The sequence below is a fragment of the Populus nigra genome, chromosome 13 (genome assembly GCF_951802175.1).
Source record: "Populus nigra chromosome 13, ddPopNigr1.1, whole genome shotgun sequence".
In the NCBI taxonomy this organism is placed as follows: Eukaryota; Viridiplantae; Streptophyta; class Magnoliopsida; order Malpighiales; family Salicaceae; genus Populus; species Populus nigra.
In genome coordinates this window covers 1070279-1097534 of record NC_084864.1, presented here as the reverse complement: position 1 = coordinate 1097534, position 27256 = coordinate 1070279, and the positions used below count along the sequence as shown (strand labels likewise).

At 35.5% G+C, this 27256-nt stretch overlaps 5 protein-coding genes across 6 annotated transcripts in view; 1 reads left to right on the top strand and 4 right to left on the bottom strand.

Moving 5' to 3' along the window:
* The window catches only part of LOC133671545 (peptidyl-prolyl cis-trans isomerase FKBP16-3, chloroplastic-like), a 97366-nt gene extending 84799 nt beyond the window's left edge, over nt 1-12567 (bottom strand). The window contains exon 1 of the mRNA XM_062092319.1: nt 12564-12567. Within this exon, the coding sequence (XP_061948303.1) occupies nt 12564-12567 (4 nt within the window). The remainder of the gene's footprint in view (nt 1-12563) is intronic.
* Nucleotides 2000-14448, top strand: LOC133671543 (homeobox-DDT domain protein RLT2). The gene is made up of 18 exons (XM_062092316.1): nt 2000-2795; nt 3240-3707; nt 4598-4683; nt 5007-5435; nt 5508-5597; nt 5678-5842; nt 5934-6156; nt 6346-6446; nt 7438-7524; nt 7621-7773; nt 7868-8023; nt 8937-9146; nt 9237-9923; nt 10003-10563; nt 10950-11579; nt 11703-11807; nt 12709-12972; nt 13493-14448. Exons 1-18 carry the CDS (start codon nt 2654-2656, stop codon nt 14243-14245), a joined length of 5310 nt encoding a protein of 1769 aa, XP_061948300.1. The 5' UTR covers nt 2000-2653; the 3' UTR covers nt 14246-14448.
* A 973-nt stretch (nt 14449-15421) lies between these two features.
* Nucleotides 15422-18444, bottom strand: LOC133671544 (uncharacterized). Its single transcript, XM_062092317.1, has 3 exons — nt 18146-18444; nt 17064-17506; nt 15422-16490 (listed from the first exon to the last, which is right to left on the bottom strand). The coding sequence occupies exons 1-3, from the start codon at nt 18308-18310 to the stop codon at nt 16052-16054; spliced, it is 1047 nt and encodes a 348-aa protein (XP_061948301.1). The 5' UTR covers nt 18311-18444; the 3' UTR covers nt 15422-16051.
* Nucleotides 18445-21027: 2583 nt separating this feature from the next.
* Nucleotides 21028-23564, bottom strand: LOC133670470 (uncharacterized). Of its 2 annotated transcripts, none has more exons than XM_062090973.1 (3): nt 23137-23564; nt 22041-22507; nt 21028-21715 (listed from the first exon to the last, which is right to left on the bottom strand). In XM_062090973.1, the coding sequence occupies exons 1-3, from the start codon at nt 23299-23301 to the stop codon at nt 21280-21282; spliced, it is 1068 nt and encodes a 355-aa protein (XP_061946957.1). In that variant the 5' UTR covers nt 23302-23564; the 3' UTR covers nt 21028-21279. The 2 variants fall into 2 exon arrangements, with proteins under 2 accessions (XP_061946957.1, XP_061946956.1); XM_062090972.1 differs by having other exon boundaries at nt 21028-21718; nt 23137-23551.
* A 1524-nt stretch (nt 23565-25088) lies between these two features.
* LOC133670522 (signaling peptide TAXIMIN 2-like) lies at nt 25089-25879 on the bottom strand. Its single transcript, XM_062091031.1, has 2 exons — nt 25708-25879; nt 25089-25403 (listed from the first exon to the last, which is right to left on the bottom strand). Exons 1-2 carry the CDS (start codon nt 25803-25805, stop codon nt 25280-25282), a joined length of 222 nt encoding a protein of 73 aa, XP_061947015.1. The 5' UTR covers nt 25806-25879; the 3' UTR covers nt 25089-25279.
* Between the last annotated feature and the right edge of the window lie 1377 nt (nt 25880-27256).

Below are 27256 nucleotides of genomic sequence, written 5' to 3'. Positions count from 1 at the left end.
AAATCTCTAATCAAACAAAAAAGAAAAAAGAAAAAGAATTACACATTTAAAATTTAAAAAATTCTTATTGTAAAAAAAAAAAAAGAATTTAAGATATTCTTGCTTCCATCCATATTTTACTTGCCCGATTCATGACATGATTTGAAATTCAAGTAATAAATTTTATATATTAATTAGAATTAATCAAGATAATATTGTTTTAATTTTTTTTTATAAAATTAGGTTTTGATAATATCAATTAAATTATACCAAGTTAACCATTATTCTAATTTTTTTAAAAATCAACTCCTACTAAATTTCACGTCAACATTAGTTTGTTCGGAGATCCTAATAATAAAAACAAGAAAGAAATATGACGTGGGGTCCAATGTTCAATTCTATACAATGGAAGGTAGGTCCATATTAAGGAAGAGAATGCACAAACCCACTCGTTCTTTCAAGCACGTTAAATGAAATCTCTTAAAAGTTGCATGAGAAAGCATGGTTTTGTTGTGCCCTAACCCTAATTTTAGTTCTTTGATTGTTGTATGTTTAAATATAAAAGTTTGCCTTTTGGATGGGAGAAAATTCTATAGCTTAATTTAATCTTAGATAGCTTTATATTAGAAATTCCTAAAAAAACTTTATGTTAAATCAAGAGTAAAAAAAGTATAAATTATATCTTTAAATGAAAATAAAAACCAATTCATTGTGAAGATTTATAGAGTCCAAGATTAGCATAAAATATCGAGTGAGTTTCTCAACATTTATTATATAGTTTATGCGTTTTATTTGTTTTTTTTTAAATTAACATGGGTGTTCGATTTATCTTGTTTGTATTTCGACTAATTCTATAGGTTTTGAAGTTAACAGTAATGTAAGTCTCTAGTGATTCCGAGACTTGTGAAACTCAAACTAGTAATTTCTAAAAAGCAAACTCAAGACCTGATCACCTCTCAGTATTTGTTTTATTTGTTTTTGATTCCATTACTTGTTGCTTAGGAATATTAAAAAAAACACCAATAATCTTGTGTAAATATAAACAATCTATCTGATATCTAATTAAGATATTTTATTTCGGAAGGATCAAACCAAGTTGATTTTTTATTTTATTTTTTTTATTAAATAACATTGTTTTGACAAAAATTATTTTTAAAAAATCAACAAGTTTTAATTTACTTTTACTTTTAATAGATCAAGTCATAATTCGACTTGATTTTTTATCAGGTCAGGTCGGTTAACTTTTTATTTTATTTTTTCTTCAACCTCAAGTGATGAGCTTGCCAGTACTTAAATCCTAAATTGATTTTTCGGGTGGATCTAGGTTTTATAACCGCAGGAGAGTGAAATTATAATCTCAGCAAAGCGTAACTTCCACGCACTCCAAAGGGTAGAGTAGCATAACAGCTATCGACACAAACAATTTCTTGGGTAATAAGTACTTGAAGAGTTAAGACACAAGTTGAAAGCAATCCACTTCAAAGAAAAACGCTGGTTTTTGGATTAAAGGCCTTTCTCTCTCTTTCCCAAAGAATCCAAGAACCCAAACAACCACACACACAACAACCATTTCAGTACATAAAAATGGATAATTTATATTCTAACCCTTCTAGATTTTCTAGTGTCTTACTTGGTCCTTGTAATTTCTCAAGCTTTACATTATCATCATTAGAGCATCCAAATATCTTTTTCATGGCCATTTGTTCTTGTGATACCACTTTTTCTAAGTATTTTGTTGTTGAGTCTATTATTCGTGTGTGGAATTTGAGAGAGAAACCGGAAAGATCGGGAAAAAATATGCAATTTTCATTTAGTTATTTGATGTTATATTTACGTTTTAAAAGTATTTTTTTTTTAAAAAACAGTCTTTTCAGAACCTAAAAAGTTGATATTGTAAAAGGTAATTTATGAGTACTGAATTGAAACATTCCAGAATTACAAGGACCGAAAATTAGTTTACCCATTAATAAAACATGAACAACAAAGCTAGAAAGAGAAAGACATAAAAAAATTCTCCTCTCTATCTCTTCCTCTTACACAACAACACCAATCTCTCTTTCTTTTCTTTTCTTTGAATTTCAAAAAACAAAACAAAAGTAGTCTCTAGCATCATCTATCTACAAATACCCAATTTTATTATTATTACAACCTCAAAATCAAATAAAAAGAACAAAAGATTTCTTAAAAAAAAAAAAAACAAAATGAAGGAAGGAACCAGAGAGAGAAACACAACAATAGAAGCACTTGTTCAAACATTAAATCAAACCTCAAAACATCAATCTTCTTACCATTATTTTTTGTTACTACTTCTACTTTATTATCATTTTCAACACCACCAAAAAACAACAATCCTTTTTATTATTAATTGCTCTTTTGTTCTCTCATCAAATCTAAATCTTACCCTCACATCAAAATCACAAGACTCGCCAAAACCAAAAACACCATCACCACCATTGATTCTTCTCTTGGAGAGAGAAACTTTACCTAAAAACTCTTCTTTTAGAGAGAGAAAATTTGAAGCTTTATCCAATTATCAATCTGTCAAGTTTGATTTTTTGAGATTTGCTGAAGTTTAAATTGGTGGGTTTGGATCTATTCGTTGATTTCTGAAGTGGGTTTGTTTCAGAATCTGGTATTTTTGTTGAAGTTGGAAGCTTTGTAGTGATCTTGAGTAATGGAGGATGCTAGTAGTGGTGGTGGAAGCGGCGGTGTAGAGGTGGAGGAGAAGAAAAAGACTCCAGGGGAAGGAGAAAGTAAGTCCAAGAGGAAAATGAAAACTGCTTCTCAGCTTGAGATTTTGGAGAAAACTTATGCAGGTCTGTTTGTTTCAAGTTTTGAACTTTTGCTTTTTTTTTTTATGATTTTGTTGTAAATTTGTGTTTTTTTGGGCTATTATGATTTTTTGGAAGTTGAAAAGCTGTGGTAGCTTGGGAAATGTTGGGGTTTTTAATGGGGTTTGTGTAATTTGTTTCATTCATTCTTTTTTAGTTCATTTGCACAGCTTGGGTTCATTTTTTGGTTGTGATTTTGTAACTATTTTTTTTTAACTATTTTGTGGGTTATTTTGATTTGGGAAGCCGAAATGTTAAGCTTGTTTGTAAAATGCTAAGTTTTGTACTTAAGTTGTTTCATTACTTTTGCAGAACTTGTTTATATGGTTTGTTAGTTTTTTTTTTTAATATATATATTATTATTACCTTATGGTGATTTTATTAATTTTGTTGCTGATTTGGTGTAACTTTGTGGTTATATTTTACTAGCGGATACATACCCATCAGAAGCAGTAAGGGCTGAGCTTTCAGTGCAATTAGGACTGTCTGATCGGCAGCTGCAGATGTGGTTCTGTCATAGGCGTTTGAAGGACAGGAAGGCACCATTGGTGAAGCGCCCACATAAGGAGTCACCATCCCCAGCAGGGATGCCAGGTGGAGTGGAAATGGGAGTAGGGACTGAGGTGGGGAATGAACATGGGTCAGGGTCAGCAAGTCTATCTGGGCTCTGCGTGGATTCAAGGCGAGCTGTTGGGAGGTCAACAGGGGTGGCTGTTCCAAGAATTAGTGCTGATGTGCAACCAATGAAGAGGTATTATGAGCCACAGCAATCTGTAGCTGAGCTTAGAGCGATAGCATTTGTTGAAGCACAGTTGGGGGAGCCTCTGAGAGACGATGGTCCGATTCTTGGGATGGAGTTTGACCCCTTGCCACCAGATGCTTTTGGTGCACCTATAGGTAATGTTGATTTCGAGTTTTGTTGCCTGGATTCTGACTTTTTTATTTGACGACTACATGTTGAAATTTGCAGCTATGCGAAAAATTTGTGAAATTACTGAATATGCTGTAATTGACAATTCTGATCAGTATATTGTAGATTGTTTTCCCTGGCTAAAAGTGTTTTGGGTTTGCACATCTTATGCTATTATCGAATTTGAGCCTCTAAATAACTCTTATCAAATTGATTGAATTTGTGCCCTTTAAATAACTCTTATTGAATTATGAATAATTGTGAGATATATTGGCTCTGACGAAGTTATAAATATACTAGATGTTAGAATCAGTTGTAATTTGTGGAGTATGAATGCATGAAATCTTAATTTGCAATAAGTGTTAATTAGAGATGATGGTGGAAGTGGTTGTATAGCAAAATTTTGCTAGTATTTTTAAACTAGAAAGACCAATAGACAATTCCACAAGGTCCTGCTTTTTATTTTTTCTTTCAATCTCTGGTTCATTATTTTTTTATGCCCTCCATGCCTGGTATGTGTCTAGTAGCATCACAAGTTCTGTTGCCAAAACATAGATATATTTGTTCTGTCAGCTTCCTTGAATAAGGACATTGATTTTGCGGGATATATAGTACGTGAAATGTTCATATATATATATATATTCAATATTATGTGAAATGTTCATATATATATATTTATATATGTTAAAAGCACATCTTTTGTGCTTCCAATTTCAATTTTACATCTTGTTTCATGTTGAACATCAATCATTCTCTCGTTTTGCTCAAACTTTAAATTACTTGCTGCAGTTTTTTGCTGCTTTATGTGTTGCTGTCTGATAGCATTGCTGAGAATGGTCAAGTTTGAGCATCTGATGAGCTTTTTATATGATTCTAGGATCAGCAACACTAGGGCAGCAGAAGCAACCTGTAAGGATTTTCGAGACCAACCTATACGAGCGACCTGATGTAAAACCCATCAAGGTGAAGATGCACTCTTACTCCATCCTTTTACTTCCGAAAATTAGAACTATTTTTCTCCCATTATTGTTGCTCTTTTTTTCCCTGGCTTTTGCAATACTTATATCACCCAGTTTCTTTTGTTTTGATGCTTATCTGTTGGTGATGTCATCTTCTTGTGAACTGTGGAATTTATACACCACCCACTTTAGCCCCATGGATTTTGATGGTGATATTTTTCAGTTGGTGATATCATCTTTTGTAAGCTGTGGAATTTATTCTGCCCCCTCTTACCATAGGAATTTTGATGGATGATAAATGACATGATCATGTGTTTCATTCTTCAGGGTACTACAAGGACTCTGCACGAATACCAGTTCCTCCCACAGCAGCCAACTGTTAAAGCAGAGGCATATGAAAGAGCTGCCCCATCCTTTCAGTATGGCTCACCTGCGGATGGTCATAATACAAAGACTGGATCACTATCTGCTACCCGATCATTCATGCATGCTAATGAACAAGTGTCCTCTGGATATGGTTTTCCAAGTCAGGTGCCTAGTTTAAGTCTTATGCCTCAAGAAGGCAGGCAGGGCCATCTCTTGCCATCTGCTACAGGAGAGTATGAAAATACTTCACAAAAAATCCCTTTTACAAATGTTGGTATGGATGTGCAAATTGGTGCCCACCCAATTACTGCATTGGGCAATCCTTTTATGTCATCTGATCAGAGAGTGACCCATGATGAGAATGCTTTGCGCATGGAGAGGAAACGCAAGGTATTATGTGAAGCATTTCATAATTTTTTAAATGTAGACTTGTAAACAATGCACCTTTTTGACTTTTTGCAGAGTGAGGAGGCAAGAATAGCGCGTGAAGTTGAAGCCCATGAAAAAAGGATCCGAAAAGAGCTTGAAAAACAAGATATTTTGAACCGAAAGGTCTGGGTCTTACCATACAAGCCTTTCCTTTTCAAATCTATAAGGTCATACTGACAGTGTTATGTCACTTGTATGTTCAGAGAGAAGAGCAAATAAGGAAAGAAATGGAAAGACATGACCGTGAAAGGCGGAAGGAAGAAGAAAGGTTGTTGCGTGAAAAGCAGCGAGAAGTGGAGAGATACCAGAGGGAGCAAAGGCGTGAACTGGAGCGCAGGCAAAAATTCTTGCAGAAGGAGTCTATCAGAGTAGGTTCAGATACCCTATTTAAGACCGTCCTTTTATATTTTGCCTTTTGAGGATAAATGGGGCACTTTTTTTTTCCATTTATGTACTCAGGTTGAGAAAATGAGGCAAAAGGAAGAATTGCGTAGAGAAAGGGAGGCAGCAAAGCAGAAAGCTGCTAGTGAGAGGGCAATTGCACGTAGGATGGCTAAAGAATCACTGGAGCTTGTCGAGGATGAACGCTTGGAACTCATGGAGCTAGCTGCCTCCAGCAAGGGGTTGCCTTCTATAATTCCGTTGGACTTTGAAACTTTGCAAAATCTAGATTTATTTCGAGGTTGGTAATGTCTAGTTTGATCAAGGATACAGTTCTGATACCATTGCAAAATATTAAGTCACAGCCTTGGAAGATTTACGGCCATGCAATTTTTTCCTTAAATGTTTTACAAGGCTCATGCATTTTTCTTGATTTATTGTTGGTCAATTTTCATTGCACTCGAGCTTGACATGTTAAATTGCTTTTCAGATAAGCTGACCGAGTTCCCTCCCAAATCTGTGCTTTTAAAGAGGCCTTTTCTTATTCAACCCTGGAATGGTTCTGAGGAGAATATAGGAAATCTTCTTATGGTGAGTTTCTGTAGTTCTTCCTATTTCTTGTTCCTCTCTACCTGTCCTGGCAGGATGGTAGTAGTTAAGACTGGAATGCAAGTATGCAACAGAACACCTTAAGTAAATGATCACAGATCTTCTTTGCACACTTATGTTGCATCCATGGTGCATAATCTCATCTCATATTTGCCATTATTTTGCGGAATGTGACGGCTGCTCTATAGAAAACAGAAGGTATTTGGAAATTTTAGTTTTTCTTTGAGTCATATTTTAATATCATTTTATTTCTTTATTTCAGATATTGATCATTTGTGTGTCATTTGTATTTTGGTTTAAGTTGGTTAAAAAATCATTTTGTTTCCTGTGTTTTTTTGCTGCTTCATTGAGGACAAATGTTACTCTCTTTCAGTGTTCCCCGTGCCATTGTATTTTGCTTCAAGTAGGCATAAAATTCATTTTGTTGGGACATTTCACACTCTTTCTCATGCATAGCTGTGAAACATAATGAATAACAGGGTTTCTGTAGGCAGATGGGTGATGAATTTTCAAGTAATTATTTTGAAAATACCTTATGTGCGGTAGGTGGTGTTAATGAATTGAGATAAAATGAGTTTTTATTACTTGTTAATATGTATTATCTCATTATCAATGCATTGTTTTATTTTGTCTCCTTTAAAACAAATCCCTCTTGTCAACCCAAAATCTCACCTCTCCTTTATATAGTTGAAGGTTGATTTTATTGTTTCTTGTGGTTGCTATTGTTATGGTGTCCTTTTTTTCAAGCAAGAATATCTATGCCACCTATTTCTATAAATCCCACTATAGAGGGTTTCTAGGCACATTCTCTTGTTTTTTTTGGACTTGGGAATAATAAATCTTTGGAGGAGTTGATTTTTTGGAAGGAAAATTCATCATTCCACCACTTCTAGAATGCCAAATGCACAGCCATTTCTTTCTTTTCTTATTTTTGTTCCTCTCAAAGATTTTGAATGAAACTGTAAATTTATAGGTTTGGAGGTTCTTAATTACTTTTGTGGATGTTCTTGGGATATGGCCATTCACTCTCGATGAGTTTGTCCAAGCTTTTCATGATTATGTAAGTATCTGTGAATCTTTTCCTGACCGGTATCTGATATAGGGTTGCCCTACATTTGTGGAATTCAGATGTCTTTCCTGCTTCCTCTACTTTCAGGAACCAAGGCTATTAGGCGAGATACACATTTCTTTATTAAAATCCATCATTAAAGATATTGAAGATGTTGCCAGGACACCGGCAACTAGTCTGGGGCCAAATCAGAACAGTGCAGCTAATCCTGGTGGTGGACATCCTCATATTGTTGAAGGGGTAAGTCTTCTTTGTTGTGTGTTGCTGTGGCAATTTGATCTCCTCAATTATGCTCCCTTTTTTCATCTTAAATTATTTTTGGCTTCTGTGTCAGGCATATGCATGGGGTTTTGATATACTTAGCTGGCAGCGGCACTTAAATCCATTAACTTGGCCTGAAATATTGCGGCAGTTCGGTCTTTCTGCAGGTTTTGGGCCACAACTGAAGAAAAGGAATGTTGAGCAGGCATATCTCCGTGATGATAATGAGGTGGTTCCTTTTTTCTTTGGGTTATCATTTTTCAATGCAGTAATTGTTCTCCTTCAGTTACTCATGTTCAAGGTTTGGTTATCCATTGCTGGGACTGGGATGGGTTATGACAGCTTGGACTGTTTTCTAATTTTAATTTCTTGCTGATTCTAAAGACGAGCATTTATGATAGTTTTATACAAGTTAGATGGCTGGCTGGCGATTATCAGTTTTCATGTTTTTCAGAATGCTCTAATCCATGTAGGTCGACTTATTTTGTCAACAGTTTATACTAAGGTTTAATTTGTTATATTGTGAAATAGGTTTAGTTTATTGCTTGTTGTGGTTCTTAAGTTTTCTTTATCCATTTGTGGGCATATGCTGGCGCTTGGCCTTATTTTCATTTCTTTTTAGTTTTTGAATTCTCTCAAGTTTGTGGTTGGTTAGCTCAACTTCTATTGTTTGACTTGTTGATCAAATGTATTTGCTTGACCACAGGGGATGCTGACATCTATCAACTGATGGTCTGAGATGTGCTGTTGTTTTGATTAAGTTGACAATTGTTTGAGAAATGTCAAAAAATGTAGCATGCGCTAATGATATTTGATGCTGCATGTTCATGATGGCGTAGTTGCCTGTGTAAATGAGTTGCAGTTTTTATCCCAAGCTTGAGGAATTTCAATTTATGTACTTCAGAAGCTTGGAAGAACACAATCTCATAATGCTTTGGATCGCTAAGTTGCAGATTCTGTTTTCAGGAAGTAGCGTTTTGTCAGAATAAAAATGAAAATGATAATTTGTGCATTAACTTTCTTAAAATAATACCAAAAGATATAGCATGCATTTCAAGATTTCACTTTTCATTCCTATTGTTATTTTTTTCCTGTGATTTTTCGTGAATTGTTTCTTTGCTCTGCCTGGTATTAAAATTCAGGGTAATGATGGTGAAGATGTTATCAACAATTTACGGAATGGAGCAGCTGTTGAAAATGCTTTTGCCATAATGCAAGAAAGGGGATTTTCTAATCCACGCAGATCTAGGCATCGTTTGACGCCTGGTACTGTTAAATTTGCTTCGTTTCATGTTCTGTCTCTTGAGGGGAGCAAGGGTTTGACCATATTAGAAGTAGCAGACAAGATTCAGGTAATTTTATAGTGCTAGCTGTTTGTATTAGTCTCACCATCGCATAAACTTACCTTATCTGTTCACTTTGCCTTTTCTTATCTTGGAAAGAAATCTGGTCTGAGGGATCTTACAACAAGCAAGACACCTGAAGCATCAATTGCTGCTGCTTTGTCAAGGGATTCTAAACTTTTTGAGAGAACAGCTCCATCAACATATTGTGTACGTCCTCCATATAGGAAGGACCCAGCTGATGCTGAGGCAATACTTTCTGCTGCCAGAGAAAGAATTCGGGTATTTAAAAGTGGTTTTGTAGATGGAGAAGATGCTGATGATGCTGAAAGAGATGAAGATTCTGAAAGTGATGTGGCAGAGGATCCTGACATTGATGATTTAGGTACTGAATTAAATTCTAAGAAAGAGGCTCACGATTCTCCTGAAGTTAATGAATTTAATGGGAAAACACTCTCGATGAATGGGAAGGAAAGTGGTAATGTTCTGAAAACTCCGCAAGTCAGCCTTGTGAATGTTGGTGCGGGTTTGACTTCACTGCATTCTGAAGGCACTAATGAGGTAAGGGGGGTTGCTTCTTCCATTGATCGATCTGTAGATGCTGAAATCTGCACTACTCCTGTGCAAGGAGATGTAGATATTGATGAAAGCAACCCTGGTGAGCCATGGGTTCAAGGACTTGCAGATGGGGAATACTCTGATCTGAGTGTCGAGGAGCGTCTTAGTGCACTTGTTGCATTGATTGGTGTGGCAATTGAAGGAAACTCTATCCGCGTCATTCTTGAGGTAACATTTCTTTTTGCTTCTGGTGAAATCTTAAAAAATGCAGTATGCTTGTCTCTAATCTCAGATGAGAATTGTTCAGGAACGCTTAGAAGCAGCAAATGCTTTAAAGAAGCAAATGTGGGCAGAAGCACAACTTGATAAGCGTCGTATGAAGGAAGAGTTTGTCATGAGGACACAATATTCATCATTTACAGGGAACAAGATGGAATTGAACCTTACAATTTCTGCATCAGAGGGTAGACAAAGCCCTATGGTAAATGTTGATGACAGAAGTAATGGGATGTCCGTGAATGCTTCTTTTCAGCAAGAAAGATCAAGTGACCAGCAGAGTGACATGAATTATCTGATTAACATGTCTTCTGAAGGAAACATGCAAATGCAAGATTTGTCTGCTGATACAGATAATCTGCCATATCAACAAGCTGTACATGCAAATGAAAAGTCACGTTCACAGTTAAAATCTGTTATTGGTCACAGGGCAGAAGAGATGTATGTATATAGATCTTTGCCCCTTGGTCAGGATCGCAGGCGTAATCGGTACTGGCAGTTCACTACATCTGCTTCCCGCAATGATCCTGGCTGTGGCAGGATCTTTGTTGAGTTACACGATGGTCGCTGGAGGGTTATTGATTCTGAAGAGGTAGAAATTTCATCCTCATGGGCTTCACAAGTCTATGTATGAGTCATATGATACTGGATTATTTCGTGCATATGTATACATGGTGTTGTTTTGATCATTCATGTGCAGTATGCATGATTTATACTGAAGATTGCGTATTAGCGATGTTTTGCTCTATGTTTGTTAAAATTGGTGTTGATAAGGAGAGTAAATGAAGGCTGCCGCCACATATAGAATTGTGTTCTGCAGAGCTAATAAAATTTATAAGTTCCCTGTTCAAGTCATTGTAAACTTTTGTTTACCATGAAACAATGGCTAGTCATCTCTATGTATTTTTTAAACTGACCACAAACCCATTTCTTGTTATTCTATTGTTTCTTTTCATCATTTGCATGGTATTTATGCAGGGTTTTAATGCTCTGTTGTCATCTTTGGATGTACGTGGGGTTAGGGAATCCCATTTGCATGCAATGCTGCACAAGATTGAGGTGCCTTTCAAGGAAACTCTCAGGAAGAGAATGCTACGTGCTAGCACTGAAGGGAAAAGTAAAGGCCCAATCAAAGCTGAAGCTGTTGAAACAGCTGCTGGCATTGAATGTGGTTCTGGTATGGATAGTCCACAAAGCACTGTCTGTATTCCAGATTCTGATATGTCTGAGACCTCAACATCTTTCACAATCGAGCTTGGAAGGAATGAAATTGAAAAAAATCATGCCTTGAAGAGATTTCAAGATTTTGAGAAGTGGATGTGGAAAGAATGCTTCAAGTCTTCTGTATTGGGTGCCATGAAGTATGGGAAGAAAAGATGCACACAACGGCTTGGTGTTTGTGATTACTGTCATGAAACTTATTTATCTGAAGACAACCATTGCCCTTCTTGCCACAAGACATATGATGCCTCCCAGGTTGGCTTGAATTTCTCTGAGCACGTGGCTCATTGTGAAAGGAAGCTAAAGGTGGACCCTGACAGTGCTTTGTGTAGCTCATCTTTTCCGCTGAGGATCAGATTGCTTAAATTGCTACTAGCTTTGATTGAGGCAAGTACTTCAATGTTATTTTTTGATTTAGATATATGCTTGTTGCCCATAATGAATAACAGCATGGCAAGCATGTTGCCACTCATTGTGTTTTCTTAAATTTTGTGTGCTTTTGGTTGGCAGGTTTCAGTTCTGCCAGAAGCTCTCCAACCTGTTTGGACCAATGACTACCGGAAATCTTGGGGTATGAAGCTGCAGTCCTCATCGTCTGTTGAAGACCTACTTCAGGTTTATGTTTGGCCTTGCTTGTGACATGAATTTCTGTGCTCTCCTATCTACTTGGATTATGAAGATGTGAGCCTGGGATATTGGAACCACTGCTTAGCATTTGATATTATATTAAAATCCAATGATGACGATTATGTTTTCATGTTGAAACCAAAACGCAAAAGAGGAACTTCATTTTTTTCTTCTTACTGAAAATACCACTGGGTGTCAAAAGATGACACATTTAAAAGCAACGAAAGTGGTATTCCATAAGAAACATCCACAGAAAGAATAAATGCCTGGTTATAACAATATGCTTTTAGTTTCAGTTTGAGAATACCATTGATGGATTGATTATATAGCAATCTCACCACATCTTATTGAGTACATGATTGGTTCCATGGAATGTACCATGAAAGTGAACCGCATTATTTTATAGGTGCAAGATTTTGAATTGGTTCCAGAATATTATTGATAGATCAATTAAACAGCCGTGCATAACTGGTTCCTGGAGTGCATAATGAATAGTGAAAAGCAAACCACATTGCTATCACAGGTGCAAGAGTTTGAAATTTATTCTTTGCATCTTCTGGAATATATATTTTTTATGAATTTGTTGGATAGGCTCTTTATTTAGCATCAAAATGAAGGTGACATGTTGAGTGGAAGTTAACTGAAGCCACTGTGTTTGTTGCATTTAGAGTATTCCTAATCTACATCCGTTAAACATGTAATGCCAGAACATAACATGTACTTGGTAATGTTGTGTAACTTGTACCATTTTTTTCATTGTCTGACAATGTTATGCTGGGTAATTGTGTTCCTTCCTTTTCCTTCTTGCTTATTGTCTATCCTTTTCAATTCTCATTGAAATTAATTTGGAGGGTTTGTTAAGAAGTAAATGTGCATTTCTCTTCCTCAGATTCTGACACTATTGGAGGGTGGCATGAAGAGGGACTATTTTTCCTCGAACTATGAAACCAGCAGTGAACTTTTGAGATCATCTGACCCAGCTGCAGGTGCTGCTTATGGTTCTTTCAATACAGAAACAGTTACTGTGCTTCCATGGTTGCCACAAACAACAGCTGCTGTAGCTCTAAGGGTCATTGAATTTGATGCTTCAATCTCATACAAGTTGCATCAAAAACTGGAGGCTCATAAGGACAGGAGCACTAGGAGCTTCATTGTGAGTAGTCTTTGTATCAGAAGTTTTGTCCTGGATGATGTGAGATAAACAAAAACCACTTGTATGTGTTGTTAGTTCGAGCAAAAGAAAAAGAAAAAGAAAAAGAAAAGGAAAAGACCAAATGCCTTTTTCAACACTAGGCTGATGTCATGAAGTCCTGCTTCCCTTAACATGTCTCTATGTCATTAAATGTGCATTTTGAAGTAGTAGAAACCAGAGGTAAGTAATGCTAATATTATTACTGAGGGATATAGGTCTGCAGTTCTTAATGTTTCTTGAAACAATGTAGTTATAATTTTAAACGTAGAATAAGGTATAAATTTGATGGGGAGAGCAGAGCTGAGCTATCATTAAGCATCCCATGTTGTAAAACACATAGAACGGTGGTAATTATGCAGTTTCATTTTGTCAAAGAAGCATTCTAATGCAAGCAACTTTCACACCTAGAACAAAAATCTCGTTTCAAAATTGAAAGTTTACTAGCTCTATATTACTGACTTTATTCTTAACCATTTCTTAGAAGCTTCCATCCAAGTATGCTGCCATGAAGAACACCCCAGATCATGAAATCACTGAAAGTTCACGTAAAGCTGGGTTATTTCAAGAAGATAATTGGGTTGATGTAGGGATTGGGTTAGCAGGACTGGGCCGCGAACAAGGGATCCGGGGCAGGGGTCGAGGTTGCACTCGTGGTGGCAGATCACAAACAAGGATTATTGGGTCCAGATCTGTATCCAGCAAGAGAAGTGCAGCCAAGAGCAGTGACAGATTAGGGAAGGCATTGTCATGGAAAGGACGACCTCGTGGCCGTGGAGGGTGTAAGCGTGGACGTCGCAGTGTGAGAAGTAGGCAAAAAGCAGTCAAGCAAGCCGCTGATTTTATTCCTGAGAGAAAGATCCCTCAAGAAACTATTCGTGAACAGTCAACAAATTGCTTGGGAAGGGATGACTGGAATGGTGATGAAACAAGGTTTGTGGAGGATGCTGAAAATGCCAGTAGTTCTGAAAGATCTGAGTACGATGATGAAAATGAAAATATTCCGGCATCAGGAGATGAATATGATGATATGGGAATTGATGACTATGCTGGTGGTTTTAATGGCAAGTCTGATGACTTACTGGAGGGAAGTGATTATATTATGGATGCCAATGAAGATGATGATGATGCCGTAAATGAAGATGAAGATGAGCTAGGGGATTTGGATGTTGAGGAATACATTAACGGGGACCCAGATGATGGTACCGAATCTTCATCTTCAGATTTCATTGACTAGAGAAATAACCTTACGATTGTAGAATATTGCTGATGCATGAGAAATAGTCAATTCCTTAATTTGTATTCTTTAGTGAAATCTACTGACCTACTCAGTAACTGAAGTGAATTTATTTATAGAGGAAGCAGCAACTGTGCATAGCTAAGCACCTTTACTGTATTGAAAACAGAATATCAATGAATAGTACTTCGGTCCATTGGCAATTGCAATGATCCAAAAGCTCCAATTTTTTAGCTGCCCCTCTTTCTCAGCAACTGGTTTTACTTGTTAGTAGATTGGTGCTTCCGATATTGTGATTACGTTGGAATAGTTATGTTTTGGGTTGGAAATCTGGGAATCTTGCTTAGGTTAGCATTCATATCCAATCATGCCATATTGTCAGCTTAACATATGCCTGTAGATAGAAGTAATTCTGGTCACCTGCCATAAAAGATTAGAGACATGGCCGACAAATTCCGAGGAAACCAACAGCTAGCATTTTACAGATACTAAAGATGTCATATACGGAGAAATCACTACTGTTTCAGAAGTTTGGAAGCAAAATTTCCTCCAAGTTTAGACCTTTTGCTATCAAAGAAAGGTAGTGTACAACACCAATCCAAGGAAACCAATTGTTATTAAAATCGCAATTAAGAAGACCAAATCCTACATTTAACATATATCTCAGAAAGAAAGATAAGATGGCATATATTTACAACTGAAACTATCATATATTATTACTCTACATCATAAATTGCAACTCACATGCCATTTAAAGAATAACACTATGGCTTAGATGTTGAAATCAGAAAAAAGTAAAAATAAAATTGGGAGCCTCAATCATATAGATCTACCAGTCTCTCCTGTGTATTGAGGGCGAGCCTTGACGCAGTGCGAGGGGAGCTCATTTTTTACGAGCAGGCCACTGGCTTTGAGTGATGGAAACAGTCACTTTGCGCAAGTGCAACAGACTGCATACGGAGACGATCCTCCTCTGCCCCTAGCCTAGCCGGGAGCCTTGTATACTGGGGATGCCCTTTTAACCTCTCATTCTTAGAAGGATAGAGTACAGACCATTCCATGACAAGCTTTGTATACTCCAAACCTTCATCTTCTGCATTCCTATCAACCAACCATATACTTTTCTTGAAAGTTCATTACATTGAATGCTCAGGGAACTAGAAAAGAAAATAAGGATTCACCACAAAAAAAACTGGAGCCAATTTTTATTAGTGTAATAAAGTTCAGTACACCTTATCATTTAACACCCTTGACATCGACCGCTTCTGTCTCAAAGAGAAGGCATCGTGCACTCCAAAACAGAAAAAGCTGCCTCCACAATGCCTTTCCAGGAAGCCTTTGCTGGCATTTTGCATAATTCGGGGAGCTTTTGGCAAAATTTTCACTGTGTTCTGCTAAAAAACTCAATTGTATTATGCAATTCAGTAAATTGGTCACCAAATTCCATAATATAGTCATCATCACACTTGGTGATTCGTATAATCACTTTCTGCAACAACATCACCGAATTTGGTAACAAAATTACTGAATTACATAATGCATCGAGTGTTTTGTAGAACTCAGTGGAAGTTTTGCTAAAAAATAAAAGCACTGAATTATGTGAAAAAAGAAAAGCATTACAAGCATGATGTGCTCCCCTAAAGGGTAAGGCATTGTAGAATTTTCCAAAACTGAAACTATCAAAGGCAGATACCATAAATAACATTCACAAAAAGTGCATCGCATTCTGGTTGGTAATTTCCTAAAATGCATATTCACAAAAAGTGCCCCATTTCTGTGGAGGTGCATCCCATTCTAATATTGATCTCAAGGTCCCATGAGAGTTTTGATTCCTGCCTTCTGCTCTGCAGTTAGCCTTGTTGGAAACTTGACGCTAAACTTGATTCTCAAATTTCCTCTCTTTGTGGGGTCTTTTGGGATTGGCATCCCTTCCTTCGGAACAACCTCCTCATAGTTTGGATGAATCACGGTGTTGATAGGAATGGTCAAGTTCCTTCCGTCTAAGGTTGTGAGATTGACAGTGTAACCTGTCAAGGCTTCAGCTAAGGAAATCTTTTGTGTGAGGATCAAGTCATTTCCATCACGACTGAATATGGGGTGGGGTTTTTCATCGATAATGAAGACTACATCTGCTGGTATAACATTTGGCATTTCATTCCCTTTCTCAGGGAAGGTGATCTTTGTGCCTTTCTTCCAACCTGGCTTTATGTCAATGGTTAGAATCTCCTCCACTTGCTCAGGCTTGCTACAAAAGAAGAGAAGCACAAGTTCAGCGAAATGATCTAGCAACTAGAGTTCTGCACAAAAACATCATTGAAAAAGCTTTTAGTGTGTGTTTGGTAATGCAGTGCATGGTGCTTTTTAATTGAAAATGTATCAAAATGATTTTTTTTTTCATTTTTGACATTGGCATATCAAAACCATAAAAAAAACATTAAATTGAATTTTTTTAAGTGCTTTTTCATGCAAAGAGTAGTTTGATCATGTCAAGCCTCAAAAACAAACACTCAGTAAGGTTTTTACTAAATTGTAAAATGATCTGCCAAGTACTCCAATATATCTCTGACAACAGAAAAAAGCAATCTAAAGCAGAAAGCAGCATGTCATATCTTATAATAACATGCATTTGATTTGTTGATCTACCTGGTAAATCCCATTATGCCATTACTTGTTGAAAATAAAATGGATAGAAGTTGATGCTCAATTTGATAAAAATGGCAGAAACTCCTAGAGATATTAAAACTAAAATGAGCCATAAGTCAGATGCAAACCAAGAGAAAGGTAATAAACATAAAAAGCAATTCTTAATACTACTCACCCACTTGGATCAACAATCTCCCTGGATATCTTCATTCTCTTGCTAGCTCCCTTATAAAGCTCTTCAAGACTACATCGCAGCTTATTCTCAACTGGAGCAGCCTTTCTAGGAGCACCTTGATGCATTGATCCTCCACCTTCACCATAGGACTTGAAGATATCTTCACCAAACATCCCACCAGGAAACCTTGCCCCTCTCATGCCTCCAACACCACCACCACTACCTCCTCCCATCCCTCCAAACGGATGAGAAAACCCAAAAAATTCAGCAAAAATATCATCAGCATTTCGAGGATTGAAATGAAACGATGTGGGTCCATCTCCAGTAGAAAAGAATGAAGCTCCAGGACCAGCACCACCAGCACCAGGTGGTGGTACTTGACCCTTTAAACCCTCTTCACCATATTGGTCATACACTGCTCTTTTCTGTGGATCGCTAAGAACCTGCATAAAAAAAACATTGACTCGGTACAAAATCAATCAAAGAATAAATCTTTACTATTGATTTTAATTTTGAGCAGTCTAGAACTGCATTACAGAGAATTCCTTGTGCCCATTAAAGACTGAAACTTTGGACATCTAACTAACAAGAAACAGTTAATTCCTCATGATAACAATAAAACACAACAAAACTAAAAATTCAAGAACTTTATGCAAGAAATTCAAAAGGATAGCAAGTTCTTTTTTATCTAAGGATGAACAAAAAAAACCATCAGTCTACAAATTTCGGTGAATTGAGAATCTTCAGCATTGCTTCTAACTGGATGGTCTACAGATCCAACACACAGAACCCACAAGGTTTAATGATTATTCAAGCCATGAAAGATTGAAACTTTGAAGTTGTGACAAAAAACACATAGAGAATCCTAAAACTACTAGAATCCAACACAGGAAAATATCACAAAAACGCCAATAAAACAAAAACCCAGATCACAAAATCTACAATGCAATACATACACACATCTACACAAGAAATAAAACAATCAAATCCCACAAATTTCAGCAAGATTTTCCAATTTCACAACAAACCCAGATCACAAAATATAATATTGAAGCAATTGGAGTCAAATTTTAAGTACATACATCATAGGCTTCAGAGATTTGCTTGAACTTAGCCTCAGCTTCTTTTTTGTTATTAGGGTTCTTATCAGGATGCCACTTCATGGCTAATTTCCTATAAGATTTCTTCAAATCATCATCTTTTGCAGTCTTATCAACTTGCAATATCTTGTAGTAATCCACTCCCATGGTGTTGCTGTTACCTCCTCCTCCTCCTCCTCCTCCTCCTCCTCTCTTTCTCTTCTTCACTTTGCTTATCTTCGTTTTTTCTAGTTTGGGGTGCTTAGCTGCTTGCTTTTGTTCTCTTTATATATGTATATAGTGATGTGATGACGAAAGGAGTAATCTTTGATTCTTTGGGGCTTGTTTGTGCCTTGTAGTTTAGGGGTTGGGTTAATGTTATATTTCTTACTATATATTCTTTAGTCCCTTTCATCTCTAATCTTCCCAATTTCATCCTTATACCAAAAATCGACAGAGGGACCATATCTGAGTGCATTTGGAGCATAAAAATGGATGAAAACAAAATAGTTAAGGCACTATATCAACAAATCTTGAATCATAAAGGATGAAATATACAATTAACCTCATTTCTCTTTTTTTAGCAGCACGGACGTACTAGTAACATAGAAACACCAAAACTACATCTTGAACCCTAAGTTTATAAGTTTTCGAATGAGTCCTTAAGCATACCACAAATTTGCCCCTCCTTCAAAGAAATACATATAATCATCAATACAGTTTGGTTACTTAATTTTTAAAAAGTGCACAATCGCATCCTTATTATTTTAAGCCGATGAAACATTTGTGATATTAATGGTGAATTTTTGTAATAAAATAGAAATGAACTCAAGCTAGCCCTTCAATTATCATTACACAAAAGCTAGAGGGGATGTCATGATCATTAAGACCACAAATTGTAAGGTTAACTCCATAAATTCCACTAATTTGAACAGTTGGATTTGAGATGAAAAACATAATTAAAGTATTTAAAACAGTGTTTAGTTACTATCTTGAAATTAAAATAGAAGAGATATATAGATAATAAGAATAAAAAACATATTTTCGTGTGTTTCATGTTTTTTAAAAAATTCATTTTAAAATTAACTCAAAACAAATTTATTTTATGTTTCTGTTTTTTCATTAGTTTTTTTTTCATTTTTTTTTTGTTTTGAAATACTAACCAAAGTGTAGCGGTTTTTGCTGAGAAGACTGTCTTATCTATGTGTTGCTAATGATTTTTTCAATGCAGAAACAGTTCCCGTGCTTCCATGGTTACATCAAACAACAGCTTTCGTAGCTCTAAGGGTCATGAAGTAGGGTGGAATCAGGGCAGATATGAAAAGCAAAATGGGGACATAATCTTCATCTTGTGATTTCAGTGACTGGAGAAGTAACCAGTTGAAAGATCTTTAGAGGAATCAGTAACTCTGCTTTATAGTTTAATTCACTCATGAGGTTTAGAATGGAAATTTGGAAATCCTGAAAGTGATTAATGTTTCCCCTATAGTTATTATTAAATCCCACCTGGTCCCGCGGGTGGGTTAATACGAGTTTTATTTTAAACTGTTTTGACATTCATCCAAGTCAAATTTCTAATGAATTTACATTTTAATTTACAATTTAATTGATTTGATTAAATTTAAATCAAGTCAAAATCATTAAATTTAATTTTTAAAAATGAATCGACTTATTTAAAATAAATAATAAATCCAAGTTGATTCAATAATTCAATACCCTAGACCTTGAACCAGGTTAGACTCCAAGCCGAATCGGCTAACTATGGTTTCAGGAGCAGGGAAATTGTTTTCCCCTCCAAGCTAAATCCTTTTGCTATCAAGAAAGGAAGGATTCAAGAGCAAACAAGGGAAATCAAATTTCATTGAAACCACAATTAAGAAGTTGGCAAAACCATGCACTAATCATATCTTAGAAAGATGTCACAACTGAACTTATCAAATACTAATACCATAGAGTCATGCATCACAGATTTTAGCAAGAGGGCAACAGTCCTTCTCAAAGGAGATGGAGATCTCAAGGACCAGAGAGTCTCTTGATTCTTTCCTTCTGCTCTGCAGTAACCCTTGTTGGAAACCTGATGTCAAACTCGATTCTCAAATTTCCTCTCTTTGGTGGATCACTTGTGATCGGCATCCCTTCGTCCAGGACAACCTTCTGATACTTGGAATGGATCACATCATTTTCTGAAACTATTTAAATTCTCAATTGTAATATCTATTGAATTTGTTAAATGTTAATGATAATATCAATGTCATCGGTCGGATTCAAATCCTCTTAAAGCAAGGTTGGTGCGTGGATTTGGTTTACATGAGATTTTGATAGCGATTGAGATTATAATAATGATTGTTTTTTGAAGTGTTTTTACTTGGAAATGTATAAGATAATATTTTTTTTATTTTTTAAATTTTATTTTTAATATCAGCGCATCAAAATAATCCAAAATAATTTAAAATAAAAAAATTGAAATTTTTTTTTTAAACACAAAACAAATACATTGTTTAGTACAAGTGATTCGACGACGACCTTCATTTTTCATTTTTTAATGGTGATTGATATGCTAATATTACACATGCTAGTCTTATATCTCTGTCAGTGTGTTGATATGAGAGGCAGTTATGAGCACCAACCTCTAGCTCCAAACCTCAGAGCTCTGCTTGAACTTGAGAGACAACTAATCGAGACAAATCTTGCTATCTATAACTAAGAATACCTGACAATGTCATGCTCAAATAATCGTAGGAGCTTTTTCGTGTACCTCAAGCCTTCACCTCTAGGATTCCTATCCACTAACCATGTCTTGTTCTTGTAGTAATCCACTTGCATTCACCATCTTTGCATAAAGTTTGGTTGCATTCAGTGTTCAGAACTAGAAAAGAAAACAAGGATTCACCATCAATCGACTGGAGCCAGTTTTTATCGCAACTGTAATAGAGAAGTTTATTACACTCAAAATTTAGCACATCAATGTCTTAGAAAGATGTCATACTTGCTACAAAAACTCTCAAAAGTGATTACATATATAACAAGTTGTGGATTCAGAAGAACCAACACAACTACTACATTCTTTCTAATTTGTATTCACAAAACTTCTCCATTTCTGTGGAGGTGTAGTGTATTAAATGCTGGCATTGATGATCTCAAGGACCCAAGAGTCTTTTGATTCCTGCCTTCTGCTCTGCAGTTAGCCTTGTTGGAAACTTGATGTCGAACTTGATTCTCAAATTTCCCCTCTTTGTCGGGTCTTTCTGGATTGGCATCCCTTCCCTTGGGACAACCTCCTCATAGTTTGGATGAATCAGAGTGTTGACTGGAATGGTCAAGTTCCTTCCATCTAAGGCTGTGAGATGGACAGTGTAACCTGTCAAGGCTTCAGCTAAAGAAATCTTCTGTGTTACAACCAAGTCGTTCCCATCACGAGTGAATACAGGGTGGGGTTTTTCATCAATAATGAAGACTAGATCAGCTGGAACAATATTTGGCTGTTCATTCCCTTTCTCAGGGAAGGTAATCTTCGTGCCTTTCTTCCAACCCGGTTTTATGTCAATGGTTAGAATCTCCTCAACTTGCATGGTCCTGCTGCGAAGGTCAGTGAAATTGTCTTAACAACTAATGCTATGCACCAAAAATTCACCCCAAAAGCTTTGAAGGCTTTTACTAGATTGTAAAATGATCTGGCAAGTAACACCATGTACAAGCATAAGCAGCATGTGAAATCGTAAGAAATACAAGCATTTATTGTTTGATCTGGCTCTATTAGGTAATGGTTAGTTGAAAATCAAACAGGAAGAAGTTGATGTCAGATAAATTCACAGAGAAGTTCTACATGAGCTATCCTTCAGAAGCATACCAGCAGAACAGTAGTTACTAAACATACTAAAACAAAGTTCTCAATACTTACCCACTTGCATCAGCGATGTCTCTAGAAATCTTCATTCTCTTGGTAGCCCCTTTATAAAGCTCTTCAAGACTACAAGGCAGCTTCTTCTCAATTTGAGGAGCTTTTCTAGGCGCACTCTGATGCATCGACCCTCCACCCCCTTCACTGTAAGAACTAAAGATATCATTGCCGAACATCCCACCTTGGAACCTTGTCTGTCTCATGCCTCCACCACCACCTCCCATCCCTCCAAATGGACTCGAAAACCCGAAAAATTCGGTAAAAATGTCATCAGCATTCCGAGGATTGAACTGAAATGTCGTTGGCCCATCTCCCGTGGAGAAGAATGTAGCTCCACCTGGACCAGCCCCACCTGGGCCAGCCCCACCTGGACCAGCACCACCAGCACCAGGCGGTGGTACTTGCCCCTTTAGACCCTCCTCACCATATTGGTCATATACTGCTTTTTTCTGTGGATCACTGAGAACCTGCATCCAAAACATTGAATTTCAACACAAAATCCATCAAAGGACTATCAAATCCAATTCTACAGAAAATTCCTTATGCCATTAAAGACTAAAACATAAAGTTATCGCAACAAAGTTTCCATGTTGATAAACAAACTTAAAAAGTCATTGAGTCATTAAGAACCAGAGAATTCCTCATGAAAACAGTAACAACCACAACAAACTACAAATCCCAACAAAAAAGAACCCCTTTCCATCTAACATGAAAAAAATCAATCAAATTCACATATCTTCAGATAGGAAACAGAGGCTTCCTCATCATAACAGTAATTAACAAAATAAACTACAAATCCCGGTAATTTAGCCATTAAATCCCAATAAAGATAGAAACTTTATTTCATCTAACATGAACAGAAGCCATCAAATTCATATATTTCAAATGACAAACAGATGATTCCTCATCATAACAGTTAAAAAAAAAACACAACGAACAACAAATCCCAGAATTTTAACCACAAAATCCAAAAAAAAAAGACTTCTTTTTTCTCTTAACATGAACAAAAACCACAAATTTCATTAAGATTATACAATCTTACACCAAACCCAGATCACAAAATTTAATCTTGAAGTGTTAAATGACAGGTACATACCTCATAAGCTTCAGAAATTTTCTTGAACTTGGCTTCAGCTTCTTTCTTGTTATTTGGGTTTTTATCAGGATGCCATTTCATTGCTAATTTCCTATAAGCCTTCTTCAAATCATCATCTTTTGCAGTCTTATCAACTTGTAATATCTTGTAGTAATCCACCCCCATGGTGTTGCTGCTACCTCCTCCTCTCCCCCCTCTTTCTTTTCTTCTCTTTGCTCACCTTTGTTTTTCTTCTTGAAAAAAAATAATAGAAAAGGTTGCTTGCTTTGTTTTTTTGGTTAGGTGATGATGGAGGAAATGGTGGAAGTTTCATGTTTGCGGAGTTTTTGTCTTTGATGATTTGCGAAACATGTAGAAGGTTCCAGAAGTGACTACAGTGTCTTTTTAACTTCTTCTAGTTTACTTGCAAATTACTGAAATCACTGTAAAGTGTAAACAAAGAGGTGTTGAATTTGATGTGTCCTAAAATTGCCGAGTCTATCTACCATTAGAGCATCTACTGTTCTACAAGCCCTTTCCCATTTCTTTCGCCTAGTGGGTTGTGGGCTCATCTTTTGGCGGCACATTAGGAGCGTAACTGTGTAAGCACAAGTGGGTTCTGTAATTTATTTCCATTAAAGCATAGTTATAAAATCGATATTGACGTCGTTGTTCGACTCGGACACACCTAATATAAGATCAGGATTAGTCTGAGTTGAAAAAAAAAATGATATATTGATTCAATTGGACGGATCAAAACTGGGCTCTTATTCATTTGATTTTTTCTTAAAAACAATGTTATTTTAATTTATTTTTTAAATTATAAGATCAACTTGAGAGATCAACCTTTTGATCCGAATCTTTTCCAGAACGTGAAATAAAGAATGAAATAGAGATTGAGGGGACAACGTCTTATTTAAAGCTTGTCATTTACTTTTACTTACAATGACTTCCAATCTGGGCACTAGTAACTTAGTTGATCTAATTGGCATAACCTTTAGACTATGGCCCATGGTTATCTGTGTGTATATATATGTATAGTCATGCTGGGATTTAGCTTCCAAATATCAAGATTGAGTATTTCTTTTCCCTAGCAATCTTCTTTTTATATTCAAATCCAAAATGATAACACAATGAACACTTGCCACTTGAGTTAACTTAGTTGTTGGACTTAACCTAATTGACTGATTTCATTTATAAAAATGTATGAATATTTGATCATGCAACTGTGCATAGAAATGCAGAAAGCAAGGTTGCCTGCAAGCTCTGATTAATTTTGAACAGAAGAGAACTGATAGAGGGTGTTCAACATCATAAGGAGAACATGCATATTGGAAATGTTGACGTGATTTTAATTTCATCTTAATGCAGATAAGGGTATCTTTAAGGAATTAAGAAGAAAAAACATTGATCTTCTGTCAATGTTTCAGATTAGATGCCATAACCAATTTGAATTTGATTTTGATTGAGGAGCATTGAAGGGTTATGTTAGTTCAGAGTTACGTTCTAAGGAAACTCATATTCCATCACTACAGAGTTTCTTTTTCATAATCCAGCAAAATTTGGGTAGGAGAGAAATGCATGGAAGCTGAGAATATCCAAACCGTCCCAACCTATTACCTGCTCATAATTTGAATCACAAGTTAAATGGATTAACCTAAATCAATCCAAAACAGTATTATTTCAAACAAGTTTTATATGTATTTTTTTGTGTTTTTTTATATGGTTTCATATAAAATAATTTACCATATTAAACCATTGCATATTTCTTAAACATACAATATGTAAGTTTCGAATCGATATCTGGTTTCAAGTCGATCTGGTAGCGGATTGTTTTAATAACACCATACATTACAACCCATTAATTCATTTTAAAATACATAATATTACATTCCATCAAATCCCTTCCTTTCTCGTTTTATTGTCTAGCAATGTAGTAAGGATTTTTTTCTCATAAATTACGCCCCAAGGACTAACATTAAGAAGACATTGAGATGTTATATTTCAAAATTTTTCTCACAAGACTACAAAGTTTGGGCATCTCTAGTTACAAGTATCATTGTTTTTAAACCATAAAAAATTACCAAAAAATCCAATTGCAGAAGATTATTGAGGGAACGTGCAGTCAACAAACAAACTGAGATCATAGAGATCATCAGCAGTATTAACAAGGGATCTCATCAATGAACCATCTAAGTATTCTAACAGGAAGCTGCACAACATCCATGGCCAAATTGGCCAGGGCAGCACAACACACACAACATGGGCACAGGCAACTCAATATAGCCCTGCATTCCATCACAAAACAACTTTTTTTTAAAAGAAAAACATAATTTAGTCAATCAACTAAAAAATTATTTATTAGAAAATAAATAGAAGAAAAAACTATATAGAATATCAAGATATGTAATATTATGATATGGGTTTTCTCCAAATCAATCATAAGTCAAATTCCACCCTATTTTTTTTTAATTATTACATTATATTATATGAAATCAATATATATATATACACACACACTCCAAGAATTCTTGAAATTCTTATGTTTTAGCAAAAGAATTAAGAAAAGCAAAAGGAAATAAATGGACTCACCCAATTAGCCATATTACTGCACCAACAATGGCCAAGATCAATGCAAGCAAGGCAAAAGGAAGTCCTAACAAAAACCCTAATGGCCTGCAATCTCCCATTATCTTCCTCTCTGAATTCGTGCTTCTTGTTCTTGAATTTTAATCCAAGAAGGACATGAAGTGGTTCAATGTGATGTGTTTGTGCTATAAAGAGATTCCTTAACTGATAAGGGAGCAAGAATATAACTACCTTCATATGTGGTTTTTGTTTATGGACTAAATTACCCTTGTGGAGTTTGGGATTTTTGATTTGGTTAGGTTAGAATTTGTTTTTTATTTTGCGATGTGAAAGGTATTTTGGGCATTGAGTTTATGGGATCTTCATTGTTGTTTCTTTTTTTTTTTGTTACAACTCACTTTGCAATTTGGAGTGTCAAGACTTGTCTATTATTTTCAAGAAACAAATATATTTTTCTGCTTTTTTGTTTTAGCAATCCATGAAAATGCATCCTCTTCCAGATAAAATATTTGGTATGTTCAAAAAAATTTATCTTTAATGTTGAAGGGTTTTATGTAAATATATTTAAGTTTTAGAAGGAATTTGTTTTGTTTGATTTTTTTTATAAAAAAAAGCTTGGTCAAATGTTGTAAGTTAATTCATTTATTAAAAGATATTTTTAATTCATAAAATTTTTTATAAATAAAAATATCTTTCAACAATTTTAATTATCATTTTTTTTTATACAATCACCACTTCACACCATCATCATTGTTATTGTTGGTGTTGTCATCACCCTACCACCAACACTCCATTACCCCATCATTAACACAACATTCACATTACTCCATATCACTATTATAAATGTAACCGCTATTTCGGTTGTGTTTGTTTTTTAGAAAATAGTTTCTAAAAAATTATTTTTTAAATTTTTTTGTGTTTGTTTACCATTATGAAAGTTGATCAACGAAAAATACTTTCCAGTCGAAGGAAAATTTGACTTGGTTTTCAGGAAAGTGTTTTCCTTTTATTTTAGGCGGAAAATACTTTCCGGAAGTTGTGAAAATTTTAAAAATGTCATATTATTTACTGATTAATCACTTCACACCATCATCATTGTTATTGTTAGTGTTGTCATCATCATCGTCATAATTACCACCCTACCACCAACACTCCATTACTCCATCATCAACACAACATTCACATTACTCCATATAACTATTATCAATGTAACCACTACTTTGGCTATGTTTGTTTTCTAGAAAATAGTTTCTAAAAAATTATTTTTCAAACTTTCTTGTATTTGTTTACCATTATAAAAGTTGGTCAATGAAAAACACTTTCCAGTCGAAGAAAAATTTGACTTGGTTTTTAGGAAAGTGTTTTCCTTTTATTTTAGACGGAAAACACTTTCCGGAAGTTGTGAAAATTTTAAAAATATCATATTATTTACTGATTATATCAAATTTTGGTCCTCAAATTTTTTATTGCTGTATATATATATATATATTATTTTGAATATTTATTTTTCAATTTTATGCCTTAAAATTTAATTTTTATATTAATTTTGACC

Excerpts from the sequence above, each read along its gene's own strand:
- LOC133671543 (XM_062092316.1), top strand. The coding sequence starts at position 2,654 with ATGGAGGATGCTAGTAGTGGTGGTGGAAGCGGCGGTGTAGAGGTGGAG. Across the intron at positions 5,436-5,507 it reads GCATGGAGAGGAAACGCAAG|AGTGAGGAGGCAAGAATAGC; the intron begins GTATTATGTGAA and ends GACTTTTTGCAG. Across the intron at positions 12,973-13,492 it reads GGAGCACTAGGAGCTTCATT|AAGCTTCCATCCAAGTATGC; the intron begins GTGAGTAGTCTT and ends ACCATTTCTTAG.
- LOC133671544 (XM_062092317.1), bottom strand. The coding sequence starts at position 18,310 with ATGGGAGTGGATTACTACAAGATATTGCAAGTTGATAAGACTGCAAAA. Across the intron at positions 17,507-18,145 it reads AAATCTCTGAAGCCTATGAT|GTTCTTAGCGATCCACAGAA; the intron begins GTATGTACTTAA and ends TTTTTTATGCAG. Across the intron at positions 16,491-17,063 it reads GAGATTGTTGATCCAAGTGG|CAAGCCTGAGCAAGTGGAGG; the intron begins GTGAGTAGTATT and ends CTTCTTTTGTAG.
- LOC133670470 (XM_062090972.1), bottom strand. The coding sequence starts at position 23,301 with ATGGGGGTGGATTACTACAAGATATTACAAGTTGATAAGACTGCAAAA. Across the intron at positions 22,508-23,136 it reads AAATTTCTGAAGCTTATGAG|GTTCTCAGTGATCCACAGAA; the intron begins GTATGTACCTGT and ends TTTTGGATGCAG. Across the intron at positions 21,719-22,040 it reads GACATCGCTGATGCAAGTGG|CAGGACCATGCAAGTTGAGG; the intron begins GTAAGTATTGAG and ends TGACCTTCGCAG.
- LOC133670522 (XM_062091031.1), bottom strand. The coding sequence starts at position 25,805 with ATGGGAGATTGCAGGCCATTAGGGTTTTTGTTAGGACTTCCTTTTGCC. Across the intron at positions 25,404-25,707 it reads GCAGTAATATGGCTAATTGG|GGCTATATTGAGTTGCCTGT; the intron begins GTGAGTCCATTT and ends GATGGAATGCAG.